Source organism: Eumetopias jubatus, unplaced genomic scaffold (assembly GCF_037043125.1).
Source record: "Eumetopias jubatus isolate StellerSeaLion01/CBP00866 unplaced genomic scaffold, mEumJub1_p1.0 scaffold_8, whole genome shotgun sequence".
Classification (NCBI taxonomy): domain Eukaryota; kingdom Metazoa; phylum Chordata; class Mammalia; order Carnivora; family Otariidae; genus Eumetopias; species Eumetopias jubatus.
Window position 1 is genome coordinate 136,925,279 of NW_028274814.1, and position 19,931 is coordinate 136,945,209.

The window sequence follows — 19,931 nt, forward strand, 5'->3', positions numbered from 1 at the left end:
CTTATCATTCACAGTTCATAGACAAGAAAAAAGCAGGAGTTCATATGAGAAGTAGAAACAGATATAAAGAAGTATGTGGAATTATGTGCTTACTTAAGAAAGTGAAATTTTGGGAAAAATGCAAATAGGGGACATATATTTTTAAAAATATTTTACGTATTTATTTATTTATTTTAAAGAGAGAGAGAGCAAGCATAAGTGGCGGGAGGCTGAGGGGGGGCGGGCGGGGAGAGATGAGCAGATTCCACACTGAGCGTGGAGTCTGACGCAGGGCTTGGTCTCATGACCCTGAGATCATGACCTGAGCTGAAGTCAAGAGTCAGATGCTTAACCAACTGAGCCACCCAGGCACCCTGGGGACATATATTTTAAAATTATTGCTCTCTTCAGAATATCTTCCCCAAACCACCATATAGAAAGCAAATATTATTAAAACACTGGTAAAAATGTCATTCTAGAAAAATCAGAAACAGGACAGTACTCATCTGTCCATGTGCTTCAGGGTTGGAGTGCTGAGAGAATTTCTCAGTGGAAGCTCCGAAGTGAGTAAGATTCAGAAACTCTGAAAACAGTACGAAGGTGAGGAGTACTCATTCTGGATCTGATCACTGACTCTGCAACCTTCTGTTACCAGCTACGCAGGCTTGTCCCCGTTTGCAAGAAGAAATGGACAGAAACGCCACAGAGTTGCCAGGAGGATTTGACATGGTGACGAATGTGTAAGGCCTGGAACTCACTAGACACTCAGTACACATTAGCTACCTATTGATTAATGAGAAAGGTTTTAAGTGATAGGAGACAAGGAAGAACAGTATCAATCAGAGCTAGAAAAACTGTGAAATTGGATGACAGAGCTCTGAAGCAAATTAGAAATAAAACTGTCTCAGAAACAAAGACTGAACTAAAAGGAACACAAGAGCAAACAAACAACAGTAAGAGGGGGTGAAAAAGAAAAAAATTGTATCAAGTAAGCAAAAAAGAAAAAAGGCAGGAAGGAAGGCTGGCAAGAAAGTTATAGTCTAAAAAAGAAGCTAGGAAAAGAAATCCAAGATACATGTAAAAGGTATCATTGGGAAGAAAATCTAAGGACCGAATGGTTCAGATGCTAAAAATTGCAATTCCAGAAGTCTTCCTGAAATAAAAGACTCAAACCTGCCAATTCAGATAGCATACAAATACTTACAGAATAGTCACGAGTGTCCAACATCATGACTCATTCTAGCAAAATTACTGGGTTTTAAATAAAAGGAAAAAAAAATTCTCTGGATATCCGAACAAAAAGACCAAGTCACTAATAAGGGAAATAAAATCAGACTGTCATCAAACTTTTCTTCAGCAAAACTTCAAGTCACCAGGCAATGAGTAAAAATATTTAAGATCCTTAAGGAATGAAAATCTGAGCTAAGGATTTTATATACAAAGTGATTTTTTGTTGTTGTTGCTTGTTCGTTTTAAACATATTTTATTTAAATTCAATTAATTAACATATAATGTATTATTGGTTTCAGAGGTACAGGTCTGTGATTCATCAGTCTAATATAATATCCAGTGCTCATTACATCACACACCCTCCCTAATGTCTATCACCCAGTTACCCCACCCCACCACCCCACTCCAGCAACCCTCAGTTTGTTTCCTATGATTAAGATTCTCTTATGGTTTGTCTCCCTCTCTGGTTTCATCTTGTTTTATTTTTTCCTCTCTTCCCCTATGATCCTCTGTTTTGTTTCTTAAATTCAACGTATCAGTGAAATCATATGACCGTCTCCCTGTCCCTCTGACTGATTTATCTCACTTAGCATAATACCCTCCAGTTCCAACCACATCATTGCAAATGGCAAGATTTCATTTTTTGATGGCTGTGTAATATTCCATTATATATATATATATATATATATATATATATATATATATATATATACCACATCTTCTTTATCTATACATCTGTTGATGGACATCTGGGCTCTTTCCATAGTTTGGCTATTGTGGACATTGCTGCCATAAACATTGGGGTGCACGTGCCCCTTTGAATCACTACATTCAGACAAACTGATTTTTTAACTATACAGGCCACATACAAACTGTCATGAACATGTAAGAAATCAGAGAACATCATTTCCATGAGCACTTCACAAGAAATCTACTAGAGGACAAGCCTCAAATAACCAAAATGATGAGAGAGCCAAGCATGTGAGCAGATGTGATAAAGGTTTTCGCTCCTAATGTGGCAATCGTATAGAAGCTGAGTCAGTGGCACAGGAAGACGTACTTCCGTATGACTTACACAGAGAGAAATTAGAAGATGAATCAAAACCTACAAAGGACTTTCAACTGTTCCATATAATGTCACTGTCTTCTTTGTTTGATCAATACCCTGAGCAACCTATCTGGATTCCTTGGCTTTTCCCAAAACAAGTTAGTAAGGTGGGGATTCAAATTAGCCAACCCATGGTCCAAATAAAATAATTTCCATGATAAGCCAACCCAGAAAGGATACGCTGATACCTTACTATTCAGACTTTGGGGCTGAGGATTTTGAGTTGATGGGATGGCCACGGGGATGATGACCAGCCGGTGCCAGTGATTCATCCTGCCCCACTATATACACCAGTAAATAGACCTCTGTGTTGACAACTGCGGTATAGAGCTTTACTGTAACGCAGTCCATAGCCCCAGATTACTACAGCTGACCCCTGAACAGCATGAGGGTTGGGGTGCCAGCCCCACACAGTCGAAACTCTGCATCTAACTTTTGACTCCCCCAAATTTAACTACTAATAGCAATAAGAACTTGAGCGAACACTGCAGGAACAGGAATATATAGGAGAATAACCAGATATATATCTCATATTGAATTGAATCGAAAATGCCTCTCATTGTGACATGCATCATTATTTTATGCATCCCTAACAAACAAAAAAGTTGCCAATTATTGATAACAAAATGAAAAAAAAACCCAATGAGATTTCCATGTTGTAACTGAAACTGTATTATACCACTTACCTACTTACAATTCCTAATGACAAAAGCCAAAGAAAAAAAATAGTAAAAATTAGAAAAATTTTACCAGCATAGACTGAAGCAAGAAGAAACTTAATTTGGGCAGCCAGCAAGTTCTGCTTTCAATTTAGTGGATTGGCTCATATTGAACCTATCCTCCCAGCAGAAAACAATTATAAACTCTGGCCAAAATATAAACAAAAAACTATCTGAAGGCATTAGAGAGCAACTGATATAAACTGGAGTCGACACTTGGAAAAATAGAGTAACACTTGATACATTTCTTGTTATTTCTGGCTTTTTGCCTGAGGGCAGGTCTCAGCTGAAAAGATGCTAAATGGATAGAATTTGGATATAAGACCCAGGAGTCCTGCTGGCTTTAGGAAACAGAAAACAGAGTTGAGGACTACACAGCAGCTAGAAAGTAAGAAAGTAAGGAAAGCCCCCCCAAAAGAAAAGCACAGGGGATTTCTAACGTCTGTGCATAATTTCTGCCAAGATCTTCGGCTAACCCCTGAACAAGATGTGTAGAGCAGACAATAAGACACCCAGCTAAGGCTAAAATAGCACTACAAAGATTTCAAGTGTGAAAGCCCTCAGGGGAGACAAAGATTAGAGTCTGAGTGCAGGCAAATAAACTGGCTGCTAAAACAAATACTTAAATTCCTCAGAGGCACATAACAGAATCCACAGTCTCTACAATGCATGATTTGCTCTATCCGGGATAAATTACAAAATCGCGAGACATGGGAAAGACAAAACAAAACAAAACAGGACCCTGTGATCCCTATTCAAGAAAGAAAAAAAAAAAAGGAATCAATAAAGACCAGACTCTGAGATGACCTAAATGTTGGAATTAGCAGATGAAAATTTTAAAGCATTTAAAAGTTTAAATTTCAAAATAAGTGTTTGAGAATATAAAGGAAAATATACTCTTGATGAGCGAACAGATAGAAAATCTCAGCAGAGCAAGAGAAGCAGCATTCTGCGTTTATAGCATATATAAAAGTACAATCTGTAACAACAATCTAACAAAATACAGGAGAGACGAATGGAAATACCGGTGGTAAAGTCCTTATCCTTCATGTGAATTAGTATAATATTATCTGAAGGTAGACTAATTAATTAAAGAGGTATAATAGAATAAAAAATGATCCATTTACCCGATGTTCTTGAAATTATGAAAACTCTACTGGAAAAGTGTCAGGGGCTGGTGTAGATGTAGGTATACTGGGAAGGAAGGAGAGTAATACAAAAGGCAAAGATCCCATCTTGGAATAAAATGCAAAAGGTACACATTACTTTACGGAACATCTTAATAGGAATACACGTTCAGTAAAACAAGATGAGAAAACAACAAAATGAGAGGGAAAGTAATATAGTAGACCAAAGGAAAGGCCATGATAGAAGTAATAAATGGGCGCCTGGGTGGCTCCGTCGGTTAAGCGTCTGCCTTTGGCTCAGGTCATGATCCCGGGGTCCTGGGATCGAGTCCCGCATCGGGCTCCCTGCTCGGCGGGAAGCCTGCTTCTCCCTCTCCCGCTCCCCCTGCTTGTGTTCCCTCTCTCGCTGTGTCTCTCTCTGTCAAAAACTAAATAAAATCTTAAAAAAAAATAGAAGTAATAAATAAAGTAGAAATAGCACAGAATAAAATCGACCTTGGTAAAAATCAAATTACAGGTATAGACGGAAGACCTGAGATGATCATTGTGACTGCCGAGGAAAAGGTCAAAGAGAATGTATCACTTTGAGACCATTTGATACAGAAGACAAAGACAATCCAACGCAAGGATGATTTGTATCACTGAAGTTAAAGATCAGAAAAATGAAACCAAAGATTTATTCAAAGATATATAATATTAAAAAAAAATCTCAAAATGAAAAAGTAATTGGATCTGCAGATTAAAGATACATTGTGCTTTGGAAAACATACAGAAGGCTCAACAGCAAGACATATCCTAACTATGTTTCTGAAATTCAGGGACAAACGATTCTTTTGGGCAGCCAGCTAGAAAAAGCACACGACCAGTAAGAAAATTAGGTAAGCCTCAGACTTCTCCATAGCCAGAGGCAGTGGGTCAAAGTCCCTGACGTTTGGGAGTGGGAACATGTGACTCACGGATATTATATCCAGCCAAGACATATTCAAGATTTTCTTCAGTTTCATTTCAATTCCTATTCTTCTTTAACACTCAAGGAAAAGTAGACACTTATATAAAATAGCATCTATACGAATCCATTTTTACAAATGTATTTCTTCCTATCTGTCTCTCCTTTCCACAGATCTGCATGGAAAGATACCAGGAATCATGCTGACAGTGGTTAATTCTGGGTGGTAGGATAGGCTTGTTTACTTCAATCTTTTCACTTATCTGCCTCAGTGCCTGCCTCACAGGACTGGGTGAATATGGAAAGAGACAGTACAGGAATGAGCTTAGCCTAAGGCCTGGCATGGAACAAATGTCTGGTAAGTGGGGTGGAGCATTACGCTTCTCAAATTAAGTCTATAAACTTACTTGTGATGAAAATTTTCTATAATCAAGCGAGACACCACCTTATACCCCACTTGGGCAAAATGCACAGCCCATGCTTCAGCCCAACATGCCCCCACCCCAAAGGCCCATGGACTAGAATGCTCTCCTTCCCTCCATGCTTGTCACATGCATTCTGTGAACTCTGGCCCTGCAAAAGGGCCTCCTAGCTCTTACCCGGATACCCCTCTTCCTCCTGTGAACATCCCATGACATTTTGTTCTTCCCTCCCAGGCATTTCAACAGTCTGCTTTGGAGCTAAACAGTTCAAATCTCAACTCCACCAAAAATGAGCTATATGACTTTGGGGACTTCATTTGGCACCCTTGAGTCCATGTTTTCTCATCTAAAAAATGGGACAATAGCACCCATCTCACAAAGGTACTGAGAGAAAATCAAAATTAAAATTAAAGCTTATAAAGTATCTATATAAAGCACAATAAATAAATGCTTTTTATTATTATACTCTTTATGTGACTTACTTTATGCTTTACCTGCCCTGTTTTTTAAAAATTCACACACATACACATGCACACACACACACATACTCCTTAAAGATAGAGTATGTTACTTGGCTTTGAACCCTAGTGGTATAAGGATCTGCATATGAACTAACAAAACATAAGGGATGAACAGGTCCTTGGAAGATCATCCTATCTAGTAATTCCCAAAACTTAAGAGGCTTTTAAAAGGAGAGCCCTGGAGTCTGCTCTCAGTGATCTTAGGGAAACTGAGCTAAAATCTGAGAATTTGTCTTTGTTAAGTATGCTAGTGAGGCAAATCTGAGAATTGCAGAAGATGCTCGATATTTGTTGTATTGAATTACATGGAAACCAGTAACACCATTTCTTGAATGAGCCCTTCATAGGTGATAAGCCCCTGAGGCAAGAAACCACTTGCCTCAAATGACCAAAGGCCCGGAGGAGAAATCTCCCAACTGCATTCTTCATAAATTCATCCTCAGGGAACTGGACTCTGCTCTCTCCAGAACTATCTAGCAGGTCAACAACTCTGGGCACTTTGTTGATGAGGCTGGGATAAACGCCATCGGTGCAAGGAAAAATTTTCCTTCTCAAGGTTATATGCCTGGCTTTACATGTCCAATATAATGTATAAACTACACAGCTATTTGCCCTTTTATATAAAGATTTTTCCCATCACAAAAGGAGTAACAGGTTCATTATACAAATTTTTGAAAATACAAAAGCAGCAGAAAAAAGAACCAGATAACACCCAGAGACACATCACTTAAAGACAATCTGTATTTTAGAATTTCTTTCCCATCGTTTACTGATACTCAGCATACACTTTCCATTTTACCATTAACTTCATGGAAATCATTGCTCGTGGCTGCACATTTTACCGGGTGGATACGCTGTGACTCACTGAACCCTTTTCCTGTTGTTAGACATTTACGTTATTCTTCTAAATAACAATGCCATGACTATCTTTGTGCCTAATGCAGTTTCCATATCTGAAAGTATTTCCTCAGAACAGATTCATAGAAGAGGAATTATCAGGCCAAAGGATACTGAAATCTTTAGCTATATACTTATAAAACACTCACCTTGATTTCCCACAGAATACCTAAGATTCAAGTCATTATTTACACTGAGGTTCTTCAAAAAAACATTATAATCCACTGCGGTATCTTTATCAATGTTGTAGTGTTTCGCAAACCTGGAATAGAAATGTTCTTTGGTAATCAGAAATTATGATATAGAGAATCTAAAATGAAGCAAGGTATCCTTTAACACGGGGGCTGGCATTCATTTTAATGTGCTTCTAGCTAGAGCTGAAGTTAAAAAGTGAACCCTAGGAAGTGTTACTGTAAGATTAAAACACACAGACACTTCAGAGGAGATCACTGTACTTGGCCTACCGACGCATGGGGGCAGTCAGGCCCCAGTTCTCGTTTTCTCCCTTCTCTGGCAGGAGGATGGGGTGGCCATGATTCAGGCCATATGTGGACAGCAAAAGCAGGTCCCATTTGCCTTCAGGAATTACGGGGCCATGATCTGGACCATGAGTCAATCAGCACAAAGCCTCTACAACCAGAGACATCTAGAGCTAGGGGGAGGGGAGAACATAGCCCACGCTGGTGACCAAGCACAGCATATGACAGAGACAACTGAGGCCCAGTTCACTGTGGCAGGGGCAAAACTTTCCTTGGAGCATTCTATGATCTCCACAGAGAAAAAAGAACATTTTAAAACATGTAACCAGGGCACCTGGGTGGCTCAGTCAGTTAAGCGTCTGTCTTCAGCTCACGTCGTGATCCCAGGACCCTGGGATCCAGCCATGTTGAGCTCCCTGCTCAGCGGGGAGTCTGCTTCTCCCTTTCCCTCTGCCCCTCCCCCCTGCTCATGCTCTCTCTCTCTCTCTCTCTCTCTCCCCCTCTCTAATAAATAAATATTTAAAAAAAAACCAACAAAAAAATACACTTAACCAATGTCTCTCCCTAAAATATACCAAGATACTCTTTTTTTAAAGTTCAGATAAATAGGATGTTTGGATTTTTTTCCTTCTTAAAATGAATTTTCTATTATTCAAATCTGCCATTTGATAAATGGTTTTCTAGATGATATCTGCATTATTACATTTATAAAAAATTGACAGTTTTTAAATGTTTGGTTATATTATCTCCATATGTGTTGGTTTCTATAATTACCTAATTTCATGCTGCTTTCTAAAAATTTAGTAATTATCACTTAAAGTATTTGTTATTTTTCTGTTTTCCAAATTTAACAAAGAGTAATGTTGAATACTTCAACGCGTACCTTTTTTTTTCCCCACTTTGATGAATCTTGCCTATTGTTCTAATAAGAAAAATTATCTGGAGATAGGATAGCTGCCAGATGCTCATGCTGAAACTCCCCAAATAGCCACATCTTTCATCCACAGACTCTGCCTCGTGAAAATACGGCTGTAGGCTCAGGGACCCAAGGGGCTGGCCTCCTGTGCTCCTTCCTGTTTGGGCTGCCGTCCTATGGAAAGTGTTGGCTACTCTTCTGCTCTGGTAACATGTCCAGATACTGACAAAAGCCTCATCACCAAGTTCCCTGTTTTCTGTAAAAATCCAGCATTCTTTCAGACTGGTATTTCCTCCTAAGAGAATCCCGACCTCTCGTAATGCCCAGCCCCATCTGCCTTCATAATACTGGCCGCATATTCACTGAGGACACACAGACAGAATTCCATGGTAATATTTCCTACAGATAATATCTCAAAAATCAAGCCTCAGTACTGCCCAGGCATGCAGTATCTCAAAGGCTTTTTTTTTTAGAAGAATAAAGGCAGGGGAAGCAGAATCGTTCCTGAGACGAAAGGGCTAGGGCTGTTTTCCCAGAGTCCTGCACTTGGGGCAGGAGAGCTCAGAGGTCTGCACAGACTGCAGGCGAGTGGGGCACACAGGAAGGCCAACTGCAGGGAGGCAAAGGGAATGACACCCATCGACCTGTGAACCTCTCCCCCATCACCACCTACAACTAGCCATGGGCTTCCTTGCTCTGCTCAGGCAGCGGCCAACCTCCAGTGAGTTTGTTTGCTTTTCAGGCTGCTCATACTTATTTTATCGGGATTCAAATACTTCAGCCTGCAGGGCAACCGGAGGATGGGGTGGGTGTGAGAGATGGGAAAGGAAAAGCAAAACCCAATGGGTCTCAGGGTGGTGTGATTAAATACGAAATTGGTGAGGATTTCCTCTCTCGCCTCTTCTTCACACACGCTGCATGGTATTCTGCAGCCTAAAGAGAACTGGTTTCCAAGGAGTAAAACGCATTCCTGGAATCTTTACAACCGTGACAGAGTCACTGTGGGACGAGCACCTACTATGTGCATCCGAGGCCCACAGTGCACATTACGGGGAATCCTGGCGCCTGCCCTGCAAAGTGGGCTCCCCGGTCTGCACTTCTTTAAGAGGAAGCTGGGTCTCAGAGAGGCCCAGGAGCCTCCCGAGGTCCTAGGGCTGGGAGGGCACAGCACAGACCTGACCCCAAGCATGCCCGACTCCAAAGGCCAGGCGTTTGCTGCCACCCCGAGAAGTAGAGGCTGGTATTCAATAGAAGGCTGTTTTGGATAAAAGAAAGGATTCAAAAATGCATTGTGTTTCCTGCTCAAAAACTAAAAAGACCAAGTTAATACTGAAGCAGCTTCTCAAGGAAAAGAGTATATTCTTGAGCTTCAATAAGAAAAGCATTAAAGCAATCGAAGAAATGGTCTACTTTTGATCTTCTGCGTTTCTGTTCTAAAGAAAAGCAATTCTATTATGTTAAGTTTCTCAAGCCTTATGAAAACAGTATTGTTTTCGAGGCTTAAAAAAAAAATCTCAAATAAAAATTTGTGGAGTTCTTTATTATTCAATACTTACGAGATGGGGAAATAGTAACATTTTTTATAGATTTACTAGGTTGGAGACTGCAGTGCCAAACACAAGGTTTATTGTCAAATAAAACACTGTTTGGTTTTTTGATTGCCTGTTTTATAAGAGTGTTGCTTCTGTTCTATAATTGCGTGCACAAAATTATTTAATTTGTTTTGTTTGGATCTTATTCTGGACACTTTCCCAGTCGGAAGGATGTAAAAATTAAAACATCTATTATGTCCTTTTATATTCTGAGGTGGGTTATAAGGAGGAAAAAAGAAGAAAATATTCAAAAGACCAGGAAATACCTATTTTTAAAAAGTCCCCTTGCTTTTCAGCCCCCACGGTGCCCATGCCATGGTCACATGCCCCCTACACTCCCTTGCCGCAGGAGCAACTTCCTCCGTTCCTTCCAGAACCAACATCGTCTTTATGACACCATGCGAGCGAGCATGGCTCCCAGTGTCATAGGGATTTATTACTGCAGTGTGATGTGAAACTCCTTGGCTCAGAGTGAAAGAATAAAGCTTGGTGCTTCTGTTAACAGCCTGGGGGATACTCAGAGAAGGGGGAAAAGGCAGGAAGAGGAAGAAAGCTTCTTGGCCGAGTACCACCGAAAAGAAGTTAAACGTAGGCCCCCTTCTGGTGGCTTCCATTCAAAACTCAGGTAGCCACAGAAGCCAAACATTGGGCTTCTTTTAAATGATCTGGAGTTTATTGGAGGCTCAAAACAACAACAAGAAACCCCAGGCAGACTTCCACACGCTGCCCTCGCGTCAGGAGCAGGCGGTGGTGGCTTTCAGCAGCCGTGAAGCAGCTAAACATTTAGTTATTCACTGTCCCCCTGCTGCAGTGTCCCCTGGACCCCAGCAACAACCGTCCTCAGAGGGAAGTTAAGTTTCTGTTATTATATCAGGAGGGAGAGCCAGCAGGGAGCACATCAACTAAAGAACAAATCCAGAAATTTGTTCTTCTCTAACCCCGGGCTTTGAGTAAACGTCAACTGTGAACTGGAAACACAGGGGATGGCAGGCGTGGGGCCAACCAGGAAAGGAGAGACAACTAGTGATGGATTACTTAAATAATCAAGATGTGTTCCGATCTGCAGGCCAGATGACTGCCACCCTGGGGACTCTTGGAATTAGAACCATTAGCTCTCGAGTCTGAGCATTTGCGGAGAGCACCACCAACACAGGAGAAATGCCATGAGCACCTCTTTTAAAAACAGTCAGGACAGAGACTGCAGGAGAGGATGATGTCTGGCTCCAGGGCACCTGCCAGGCCCCACTTTGAAACTGGGCTAAGTTCTACTGAGCCATCTCTCACCAGACCTCCGCTTACTTACTTTCTGTATTCATCATCTTTCATCTTCAAACAGAAGGTCTCCAGAACTTTCCTCAGCTCACAGGGCTGGATCAGACCAGACTTGTTAACATCAAGGAGCTTGAAGGCTTTGATAACAGTTTTAATGTTTTTGAAAATCTGTGTAGAAAAAGTGATTTCGGAGAAGTCAAAAGACCCAGTGTTAAAAACCAAAATGGTCATAAAAAAATGTGAACGTTTTTAAATACTTCTTGTAAAATAAAATGTTTTCAAAGACTCACAGTTGTAGGTATTGCAAAATGATATGTCTATGGAAAAAAAGAACATTTTGCATTTATTGAATGTTTGTAAAGCCATTTTCTCTGTAAATGGTCTCAGTAAGTTTTTAAAAAGTCTTTCTGATGCAAAGCAGTAAGTCTCATACACAATTCGCTCCCTTTTAGAGCCATGTGAAAAATCTTTTTTGTTAATTGGTGCTTAAAAACTATAGTTCAGGCAGGGCCGGACTTGGACGATCTTCATTTTTCCACAGCCACATGCAAACTGTTTTTACTGGGAGCTGCAAAGTAGGACTGTACATTTCAACCGCTTTAAATTTTTGAGAAAATATTATAGAAGAGTATCAAGTACGTATTTATCGGGCACACAAATGTGAAAGGCACTTGGATCAGCCCTGTGGAGACGCCGGGTACTACGCCATGTGCCTACCCCAGAGCTACTTGTACTGAGAGGACGGGAACATCGCCCGGCCCCACATGTGCCAAGCGTGGAGCTATGCGATTGAGTTCCCCCAACCCACAGGAAGGAAGTACCATTCCCCATTTTTAGATAAAACTGAGGTTCAAGGAGGCCACATGAGTCACGCGACATCACCTGCATCGACAATGATGATACCGGGATTCTAATGCAAGTCAACCCTTTAGCCATGGTACTGGAGGAGAAGAGAAGACATAAAATAAATATGCGTGAAACTAAGCTGTGGGAACAAGAGCCAGATAACGGGGAGAGTGTAGAGCTGTAGGCCTTCACAGAAGAGAACAGGCATTTCCAGCCTGAGTCACCCAGGAGGCTTCCTGCAGGAGGAGGCATCTGGGCTGAGAGGTGGCTAGGGCAGGACAGGAGTGCATTCTGCACGGTGGAACATGAAAGCTAGGGATGGGGTTGTGGATAAAAAATGATAAAGGCCTGGCACAACTGGGCCTCGGCGGGTCTGATTCTGCTGCCCTGGACTAGGTCAGGTCCATCCCCAGTCCAGACTCGGGTCATCAGTGCCTCTCATGAAGAGGTTTGGGAAAAACTCTAAGACGAACAGGTTTTGTTTTGTTTTTTCTTCTCTTTTTATTAACATCCCCTACTTCCTCTGCCAGTTCCCTTCACTAGACTGTGCCTGACCTGGAAGGTCAGCCCCGCAGCCCCCTCCTGGGGTGGCTGCCCTCTCGCTCACACCTGAGGAATCACGGAGCAGGTGGGAGGGGGCCACTGCTCCCTCTTCTCCCTGGCTGCTTGGACCTGTGAGTGCCAGGCCTCCCGGCTGGGCCGTTAGCCCCTGACATGCCGGCCCTGCTTCCAGGCCCGCTCAGGACCCCCTGACAGACGACCTCTGAGCCCAGGTCTCTCAGGTCCCAGTCCTCCTCTCAGCCAGATGTCACCGCTCCCTGCTCAAGACTCTACACCATGTCACCCCCAATGACTGCCACTCTCCAAAATCAAGCCCCACGCTCCAACCACCCCACCCCTCTTCTAGCCGCCTCGCTCGAGTGCAGGACCCTACAGGCTTCTCCACAGCAGGGCCCCCACCTGCCACTCAGTTCCTGGGCACAGCTCCCCCTCGCTCCCTCTCAACCACTCCGTCTCTATAATCACCACTGCATATGCGCTCCCTCCTCCCGCCGCAGCCCTGGCAAGCCCCTGTCCCTGGTTAAATCCAACTCATCTCCTACTCCCCACACCTGACGTGGCTGCAGAGGGTGACCCATTCAACACTTCCCTGGGTCCCCTCACTCCAGGGCGCTGTGTGACCCTGCTCTACTGCGCTAGTCACTCACCACCCCCATCCAGACTCTGTCCCCCTTCTCTCCCCTCCCAGCCTCCCTTCCCATTATCCCCTCTCCCCCCCCCCCCTCGGGAGCCTTGCTCTTTATTTACAGGAAAGACAGATACGGCTATAAGGCAATGACCAATGGCCTGGTCCTCCCCAGCATCTGTCTGACTCCAAACCCATGTGAGGGGCCTCCCCTCCTGTTCCATGATGCTACCTACCAGACACTCCTGACCCTGGCCCCCATGACCCCACTCACATCTCCTCATAAGCTGTGACCCACCAGGCCCCACAGACCGGCTCCTGGTAGCTCTCCCACCTCATCTCCCCCACGTGTCCCCTAGCTCGCTACTTTCAGGCCCCACCAGACCCTCTGCCGCTCCTCCTGAGTGCCAGGCTCCTCCCGCCTCAAGGCGTTTGCCTGTGCTATTCTTTCTGCCTAGAACATTCTTCCCCGGATACCCACTGTCTCATTCCCTCACCTCATCCAGATCTCAGCCCACTTGTCATCTTATCCGAAAGGCCCTCCTGACCACAAGTGGAAGTTAGGACCTCACCCCTCGCACTCTGATCCTCGTCTTCAGAGTACTTCTCACCAACCGATTTAATGCTCATCTTGACCGTCTGTCTCTCCCTCGGGAATGTCAGCTCCCTGGAGCTGGGTTTGGGGCTTCGGCTCCGGGGTCTGGCTCAGTAACTGTTTGAGTGAACGAATGAATCTGTCTTCTTTTCACCTGCTTGGGAAAAGGCCACACCCTGAGGAAGCTTTGTTATACCACCTCAGGGCCAATCCTGAGTGTAAGAATGGCTCGGTCTATGGTTGATGTAATAATGATTCTAATAATATAATAATTGAACAGATATTAATTGAATGTTCTATGCAAAGCCCCATGCTAAATTCTAGACACACCTCCCTCTTCTAACAACCGGGGAACACTGGCTGAAACCATCTCAATCTCCCAAACCAGGAATGGCCAGCGAGGAGGAGGGGGCAGGGCATGCACCTGCTGCAAGGCTGGCTCCCGGGGAGCCGCCCACAGCCCAGTGGCTTTGTCTAAGAGAGCGGAGCCGCAGCCACCGAGAACCCTTGCTCCGCGGCTGCACAGGACCCGCAGCACCTCGTGTGCTGCCAAATCTCGATTCACCTCTTCTGGTAAAACGGAGGACATGAGGCGATGCGCTTTTTTAAACCCCCGAAGCAGCCCATATGGGTCTCCAGCGTGGAAAGCCAGGAGGCAGCGAGTCTGGCACAGAACTCACTCCCACCAGAGGTATGTCTCCAAGTTTCTTATCATTTGTCAGACTGAAGTTTGGCAAGATCTGAACTGAGCTGCAGATGGTGGGGCTTATCGAAGGCAGGAAAGTTAGGGCCACAGTATATAAGACTTATCCCATCCATGACAGGAGAGAACAGAAAAGCATAAAGGAACCAAGTGGCTGGGGTCATGAGAGTGACCGTGTCCGTGCCCCACCCCATTGCCCTGCTCCCTGGGGAAGGGAGGGGAGGTGGGAAAGGAAAAGGTAAAGACAGAAAAACAGGATGGCGTGGGCAGCATCTAGCTCCTTTCTAGGCCAGCGAGACGTGTGCCATTTTGGTATAAGTGGGACATGTCTGTATTAAGAGGCACTGTCTCTGAGCCTCCTGCTTAGCCCCCACGCCAGCTCCAAATCCCACAATCTCGCCCCCTCCCACAGTCCCTGGGCTCCAGCCACAAGGAACTACTCAAATTCACAAGCACAGCAGGCTCTCTCACACACGCTGGAAAGTCCTCACCAGGCCTGCGAAGCCCTACTTGTTCCAACCGTCACTACCTCTCCACCCTACCCTCCCACTGTCCCCTGCTGTCTCTGCTCCAGCTGCCAGGCCTCCTGGTTCTCTCTCACCCGTACCGCGCAGGCTCATCCTCCAAGACTTCCGCACATCTGATCTGCTCCTCCCGACAGCTCCCTCCTGGCCTTCATTCAGGTCTGTCACACTCCACCTGCTCCTACAAGCCTTCCTCGGTGGCCCGCACAAAAGCCTGCGTTCATCCTCTGACCCCGCACTTCCTCTTTCTCTTAGTGTTCATCTACGCCTGGACCCCTTCATATTTCTTTCTGTATCTGTTGATTGTCTTCCTTCCTCCACTGAAATGTAAACTCCACGGAAGAGGACTTGGTTTTGTTGGCTGCTTTGTCCTCAGGGCTTAGAACAGCACCTGGAGAGAGCTGGATGCTCAGAAGTACCTGCAGAGTGGGTCAGCATGCTGTGTGTGCTGCCCCGTCCCCTTCTCTGGTCCTGACACTGTCCCTTTGGGGCAGGAGCCCATGCCCTCCCTCTGGCTTTCCTAGTTACACTTCCATCCCGCTGCTGAAGGCCAAACTGATCTTGTCAGCTGGGTGTGTTCCAGCCTGAACCCGGTCCCCAGCTCCCTATCTGGCCGCTGCTCTCCAGGACTCCAGCCCTCAAGCCCCACTGCTTTGTGGGAGGGAGGAGTACTCCAGAGGGCCAAGCCCAGGGAGAGAGGGAAAAACTGAGGCACAGTTAGCAAAAGGAGAGGAGCCACTGCCTTTCACTTGCTCCCTCCAAACCCAGCACACTGCCCCGGAAAGAAAGTGTGCTCTTGCTCTCCGTACTGCCGCAGGTGGGCCTGAGAGGGGGGGCGCGCCTAGCCTGCCTTGTCGCTGGGGGCCTGACCCCCTGTGCCGCATTCCATGCTGCAGACTCTTTTTGTACACCTTTGAGCTGGAAATGGTTTTTACATTGTTTAGTGGTCAAAAAAAATCAAAAGAAAGGTATTTGGTGACATGTGAAAGGTGAATTTCAAACTTCAGTGTCCAGGAGTAAACGGTACTGGTGCCCAGACGCGCCCACTCGTTGGCATGTGCCTCTGGCTGCTGCCCCCACAAACAGTGGCCGACTGGGGCAGTGGCTGCTGCCCCCACAAACAGTGGCCGACTGGGGCAGTGGCTGCTGCCCCCACAAACAGTGGCCGACTGGGGCAGTGGCTGCTGCCCCCACAAACAGTGGCCGACTGGGGCAGTTGGGCAGAAGGTCTGGCCCGGAAAGGTAGCAATGCTTGCTACCTTCACAGAACAAGTTCACAGCCCCTGTTCCACTCTGCCCCGTGCACTCCCACTTCCGTCGGAGGTGGTGGTAAGTGTTGGGGAGCTTTCTATGCACAAACACAGGGGAAGCCCTGAGGATTTAAAAGAAAACCAAAACAATAGCTACTTACAACTTTAAATTAAAGACTTGAGAGCCAGGAAAGAGGCCTGAGGCTCTGAAGAAGCTGCTACAGTCCCCTCCTCCCCCCCCCCCCCGTCTCCCCCCCCCCCCCCCCCCCCCCGTCCCCTGTGCTAGACTCAGTCCCAACACCCTCCCTCCCCCCGCTCCGCCCCCCAACCCAGGCCCAGCCAGGAGCTGCTTCCCACGCTCTCTGAGCCCCACGCCAGGCTGGGTGCTGGCCGCCACAGCGCTGGCTCTCCACCCCCTGCCTAGCTAATGCTAGCTAGTAGTCTCCCCTGTACCCGGGCCCCCGCCCCCCTCCCCTCCCGGGCCCCCACTGCACCCAGCCCCCCCTTGCAGTACCACGGACCTGCAGAGCAGGGCGGTATGTGATCCTCTCCGTGTCACTCGAGTCCCAGGCTGGGGAGATGCCCAAGCACAAGGGGGATGATGGGCGGTGACCCAAGCATCTAGGGAAGGGAACCACAGTGAGGACAGACTAAAAAGCCTAGATTCTCCCATCTGGACAGCAGGGCTGGGGAAAAGCAGGCTGGAAAGCTTTAAGTTCTGCAGTGTGGCTACATAAGCCAGGACTCATTCACCTAACGTTTCCGGAAAAGAAATGAAGCCCTATTTCACATAGGAATGAAGTGAAATGAGGAAGTGGAGGGAAAAACGGCAAGAGGAGCAAAATTAAAACATTCAAAAAAAGATTTAGATGAACTTATGGAGGGCAGACTCTTAAGAGCTATTACAAGAAGCAGAGAACATCTGACCTTAAAGAGTAAGGCAGAGAGATGGGGGAAGAGAAACCTCCCCCAGGCATGATGGTGAGCCACACTGAGAACCACATAAAGTGCTCTGGGCTGCAGCAGCTGCCCACCCCCACCACAACGCCAGCGCTTCAACCATTGCCTCCCTCCCTCCCCACAAGGGACCTTCGGACAGTGTAGTGCAAGACCAGACACTGGCTCTGAGGTGAGACTTCGAATCCCAACTCTGTACTATTTTTCAGGTAACCTTGGAACAGTAACCTGACCACTAAACTTCAGTTTCCTCATCTGTAAAATGGGAATGAATAAGAACACTGTGTCAGCATATGGTTGCGAGGAAATGAGCTCAGGTGTGCAAGCACCTCATGTGTAATATCATAAACGGTAGCATGGTGGGAACTGTAGACTGGGACCAAAGGCTGAGAACAGAGTTCCAAATAACCAAGTAACTACACACCCAAGTCAAGAAATACTGAGTACCACTACTCCCTCCCTACCCCAGCCAACTCCTCCAACCCCTTCACTGCCCCCCTGCCCAGCCCAAGTTAATAGGAGCCTTGAGAAGATGTAAGGTCTTCAGTAGGCAGGAGTCCAGAACCAAGAATAGGGCCTGGATTAATGAATATTTATTGAAAGGATGAATGTATATATGTATGAATAAATGGATGGATGGATGGATAGATGGATAGATGGATAAACAGATGGATGGATGATAGATAGATGGGTGGATGGATGAATGGATGGATGGATGGATGTAGTATTCATGGGGAAGAAGCTTTAGTAGGCCAAGGAAATCCTTGTACAGATAGGGCAGGAACCTGCAAGAAGAGGCACATAGGCATCTCATTTCCCAGTGGACTCAGTGATCTGTACACCTTCCTGGGGAAAGGAACTGAGACCTGGACAGAGGCAGCAGAGCAGAGTGGGAGGGGCAGATGAGCGCAGAGTGTATGCCTACTGTTGGCACGGATGGCATGTATAAATTTTCAATGGGTTAAGTGGAGACCAAGAAAGGCAGAAGGCTTGAATTGTACCATTCCCGGGGGCTGCTCCTCAGGTGAGGGGACCCACGCAGCCTGAGGATGTGCAGTGAACCACCAAGAGTAGAGTTGAGGAGGTTATGCCAGAGACGACCCTCCTCATCAGGGAACCATATAGTTCAGAGGCCCCCAAAGCACAGTTCTAATAATCCCCCATGTGCCCTATAAGAGAGCAGCCTAACATGCTGCCCACAGAGGACACCAGGACACCAGTGAAGGAAAAGAAAGGCATACTCCCTTTCCTCAGCCCTCATCATAGACCCCAACTATAACCGGGGGGAGAGGTAAAGAAGGGCCAGCGAGTAAGCAGGTCACGTGCCCCTTGCGTAGGAAGAAGGGGAGGAGATGGCCAGCTGGGCTGGATTTGAGCTCAAGGTTTAAAACTGGATTGGCCTATGCTAGTGTGACCAGAAAGCCATGAGATCTGCCTAAGAAACCCTTAAGGGATGAAAAGGCAGATTTGCTAGCGCCTGCTTGAGAACCGTGAGAAGAGAAAATCAAACTGCTTCATATTTGTATCCCACTGAGTTCAGATGGTTCAATAAGCCGCTAACAGTGGCTGTTATTAGTACTCTATAGTTCTTTGTTTAAAATTCTTTTTATAGCACTTTGAGCTCCAGGAAGGAAAGCTGTGAACCCAAATAAATATGACCACCCAGACGTTAAAGGAGGTGAGAAAAGGCCTAATGTTTCCTCCCAGAAGGCCAGAATTCTCAGTCAGGCTGCAAATAATCCTTCTCTAGGCCCGGCTCCGATGTGGCCCTTCCCGGAGGAAGGCCAAGCTTCTTCACGCCAGAGTGCAACCCGCGCAGTAAATTAACTTCGACTGTCCACAGTGGTATCTTACTGGCTCCTGTGAAGCTGTTTTCTGTTCAGTTCCTCCCCGAGAACCAGCCTTCCTCGCCCAGTTTCTAGCAGAAGGGGGTGAGAACGGCATCCTACCCACCCGCCTGGGGACTGAACCCCAAGGGGAGGGGGCTTCTAGCAGCCTCTATGTCTTGGCTCTGCAGCAAAATGGAAGGGTTCAGCATCCACGGCTGTCAGTCTGGCACCTTTCTGTCACCACGACTACATTCATTTTAAATTTAAGGAGTAAATTTTTTTAAATGAAACCACGAAAAAGGATTTTTTTCTTAACAATAAACACATCAATGCTCATTTTCCTTATTATTCTACTTTTGGCTATTTCGTATAAAATCTTTAATTAAAGTTTTTCTTTGAAATTGTCATTATCAACCCAGAAGAAAGAAAGAGGGAAAAAAAGAACAACACAGCTGTGCAGATATGAAGCGCTATTCAGGACTAAATGAACTGGAACGAAGTAAGTAGCTTGACTGTTATGTTCTTACTTTTGGCTCTGTATTCTCCATAGCACAGTCTAGCTTGTCACTTTATATCGATTCCATCTGTTTACACTCTGCAGAGTATTGGCTTCCTACCGTGAACATTTCCTATTTACCAGCTGGTAGAGATGAGCCAAACCAGATAGGAAAAAATTAGACTACATTCAGAACCCCATAAACACAAACTTTCAATTTGGGGACATGTGGGAGGAGTGGTGGCCGGGCATTGCTCACCTTTAACAAAGGCTTTGCCTCTGTGCCCGGGGCTGACGCTTCCTCTCACTGTTCTGGCGTTCCTCCCCCCACTGCCCC

General features: G+C 45.7%; 1 protein-coding gene across 1 annotated transcript in view; it reads right to left on the bottom strand.

The window, feature by feature from the left end:
- Positions 1-19,931, bottom strand: part of EFCAB6 (EF-hand calcium binding domain 6) — a 204,428-nt gene that overhangs the window by 154,157 nt on the left and 30,340 nt on the right. Inside the window, exons 5-6 of the mRNA XM_028115294.2 lie at positions 11,240-11,376; positions 7,099-7,211 (exon numbers count right to left, since the gene is read on the bottom strand). Coding sequence (XP_027971095.2) covers positions 7,099-7,211; positions 11,240-11,376 — 250 coding nt within the window. The remainder of the gene's footprint in view (positions 1-7,098; positions 7,212-11,239; positions 11,377-19,931) is intronic.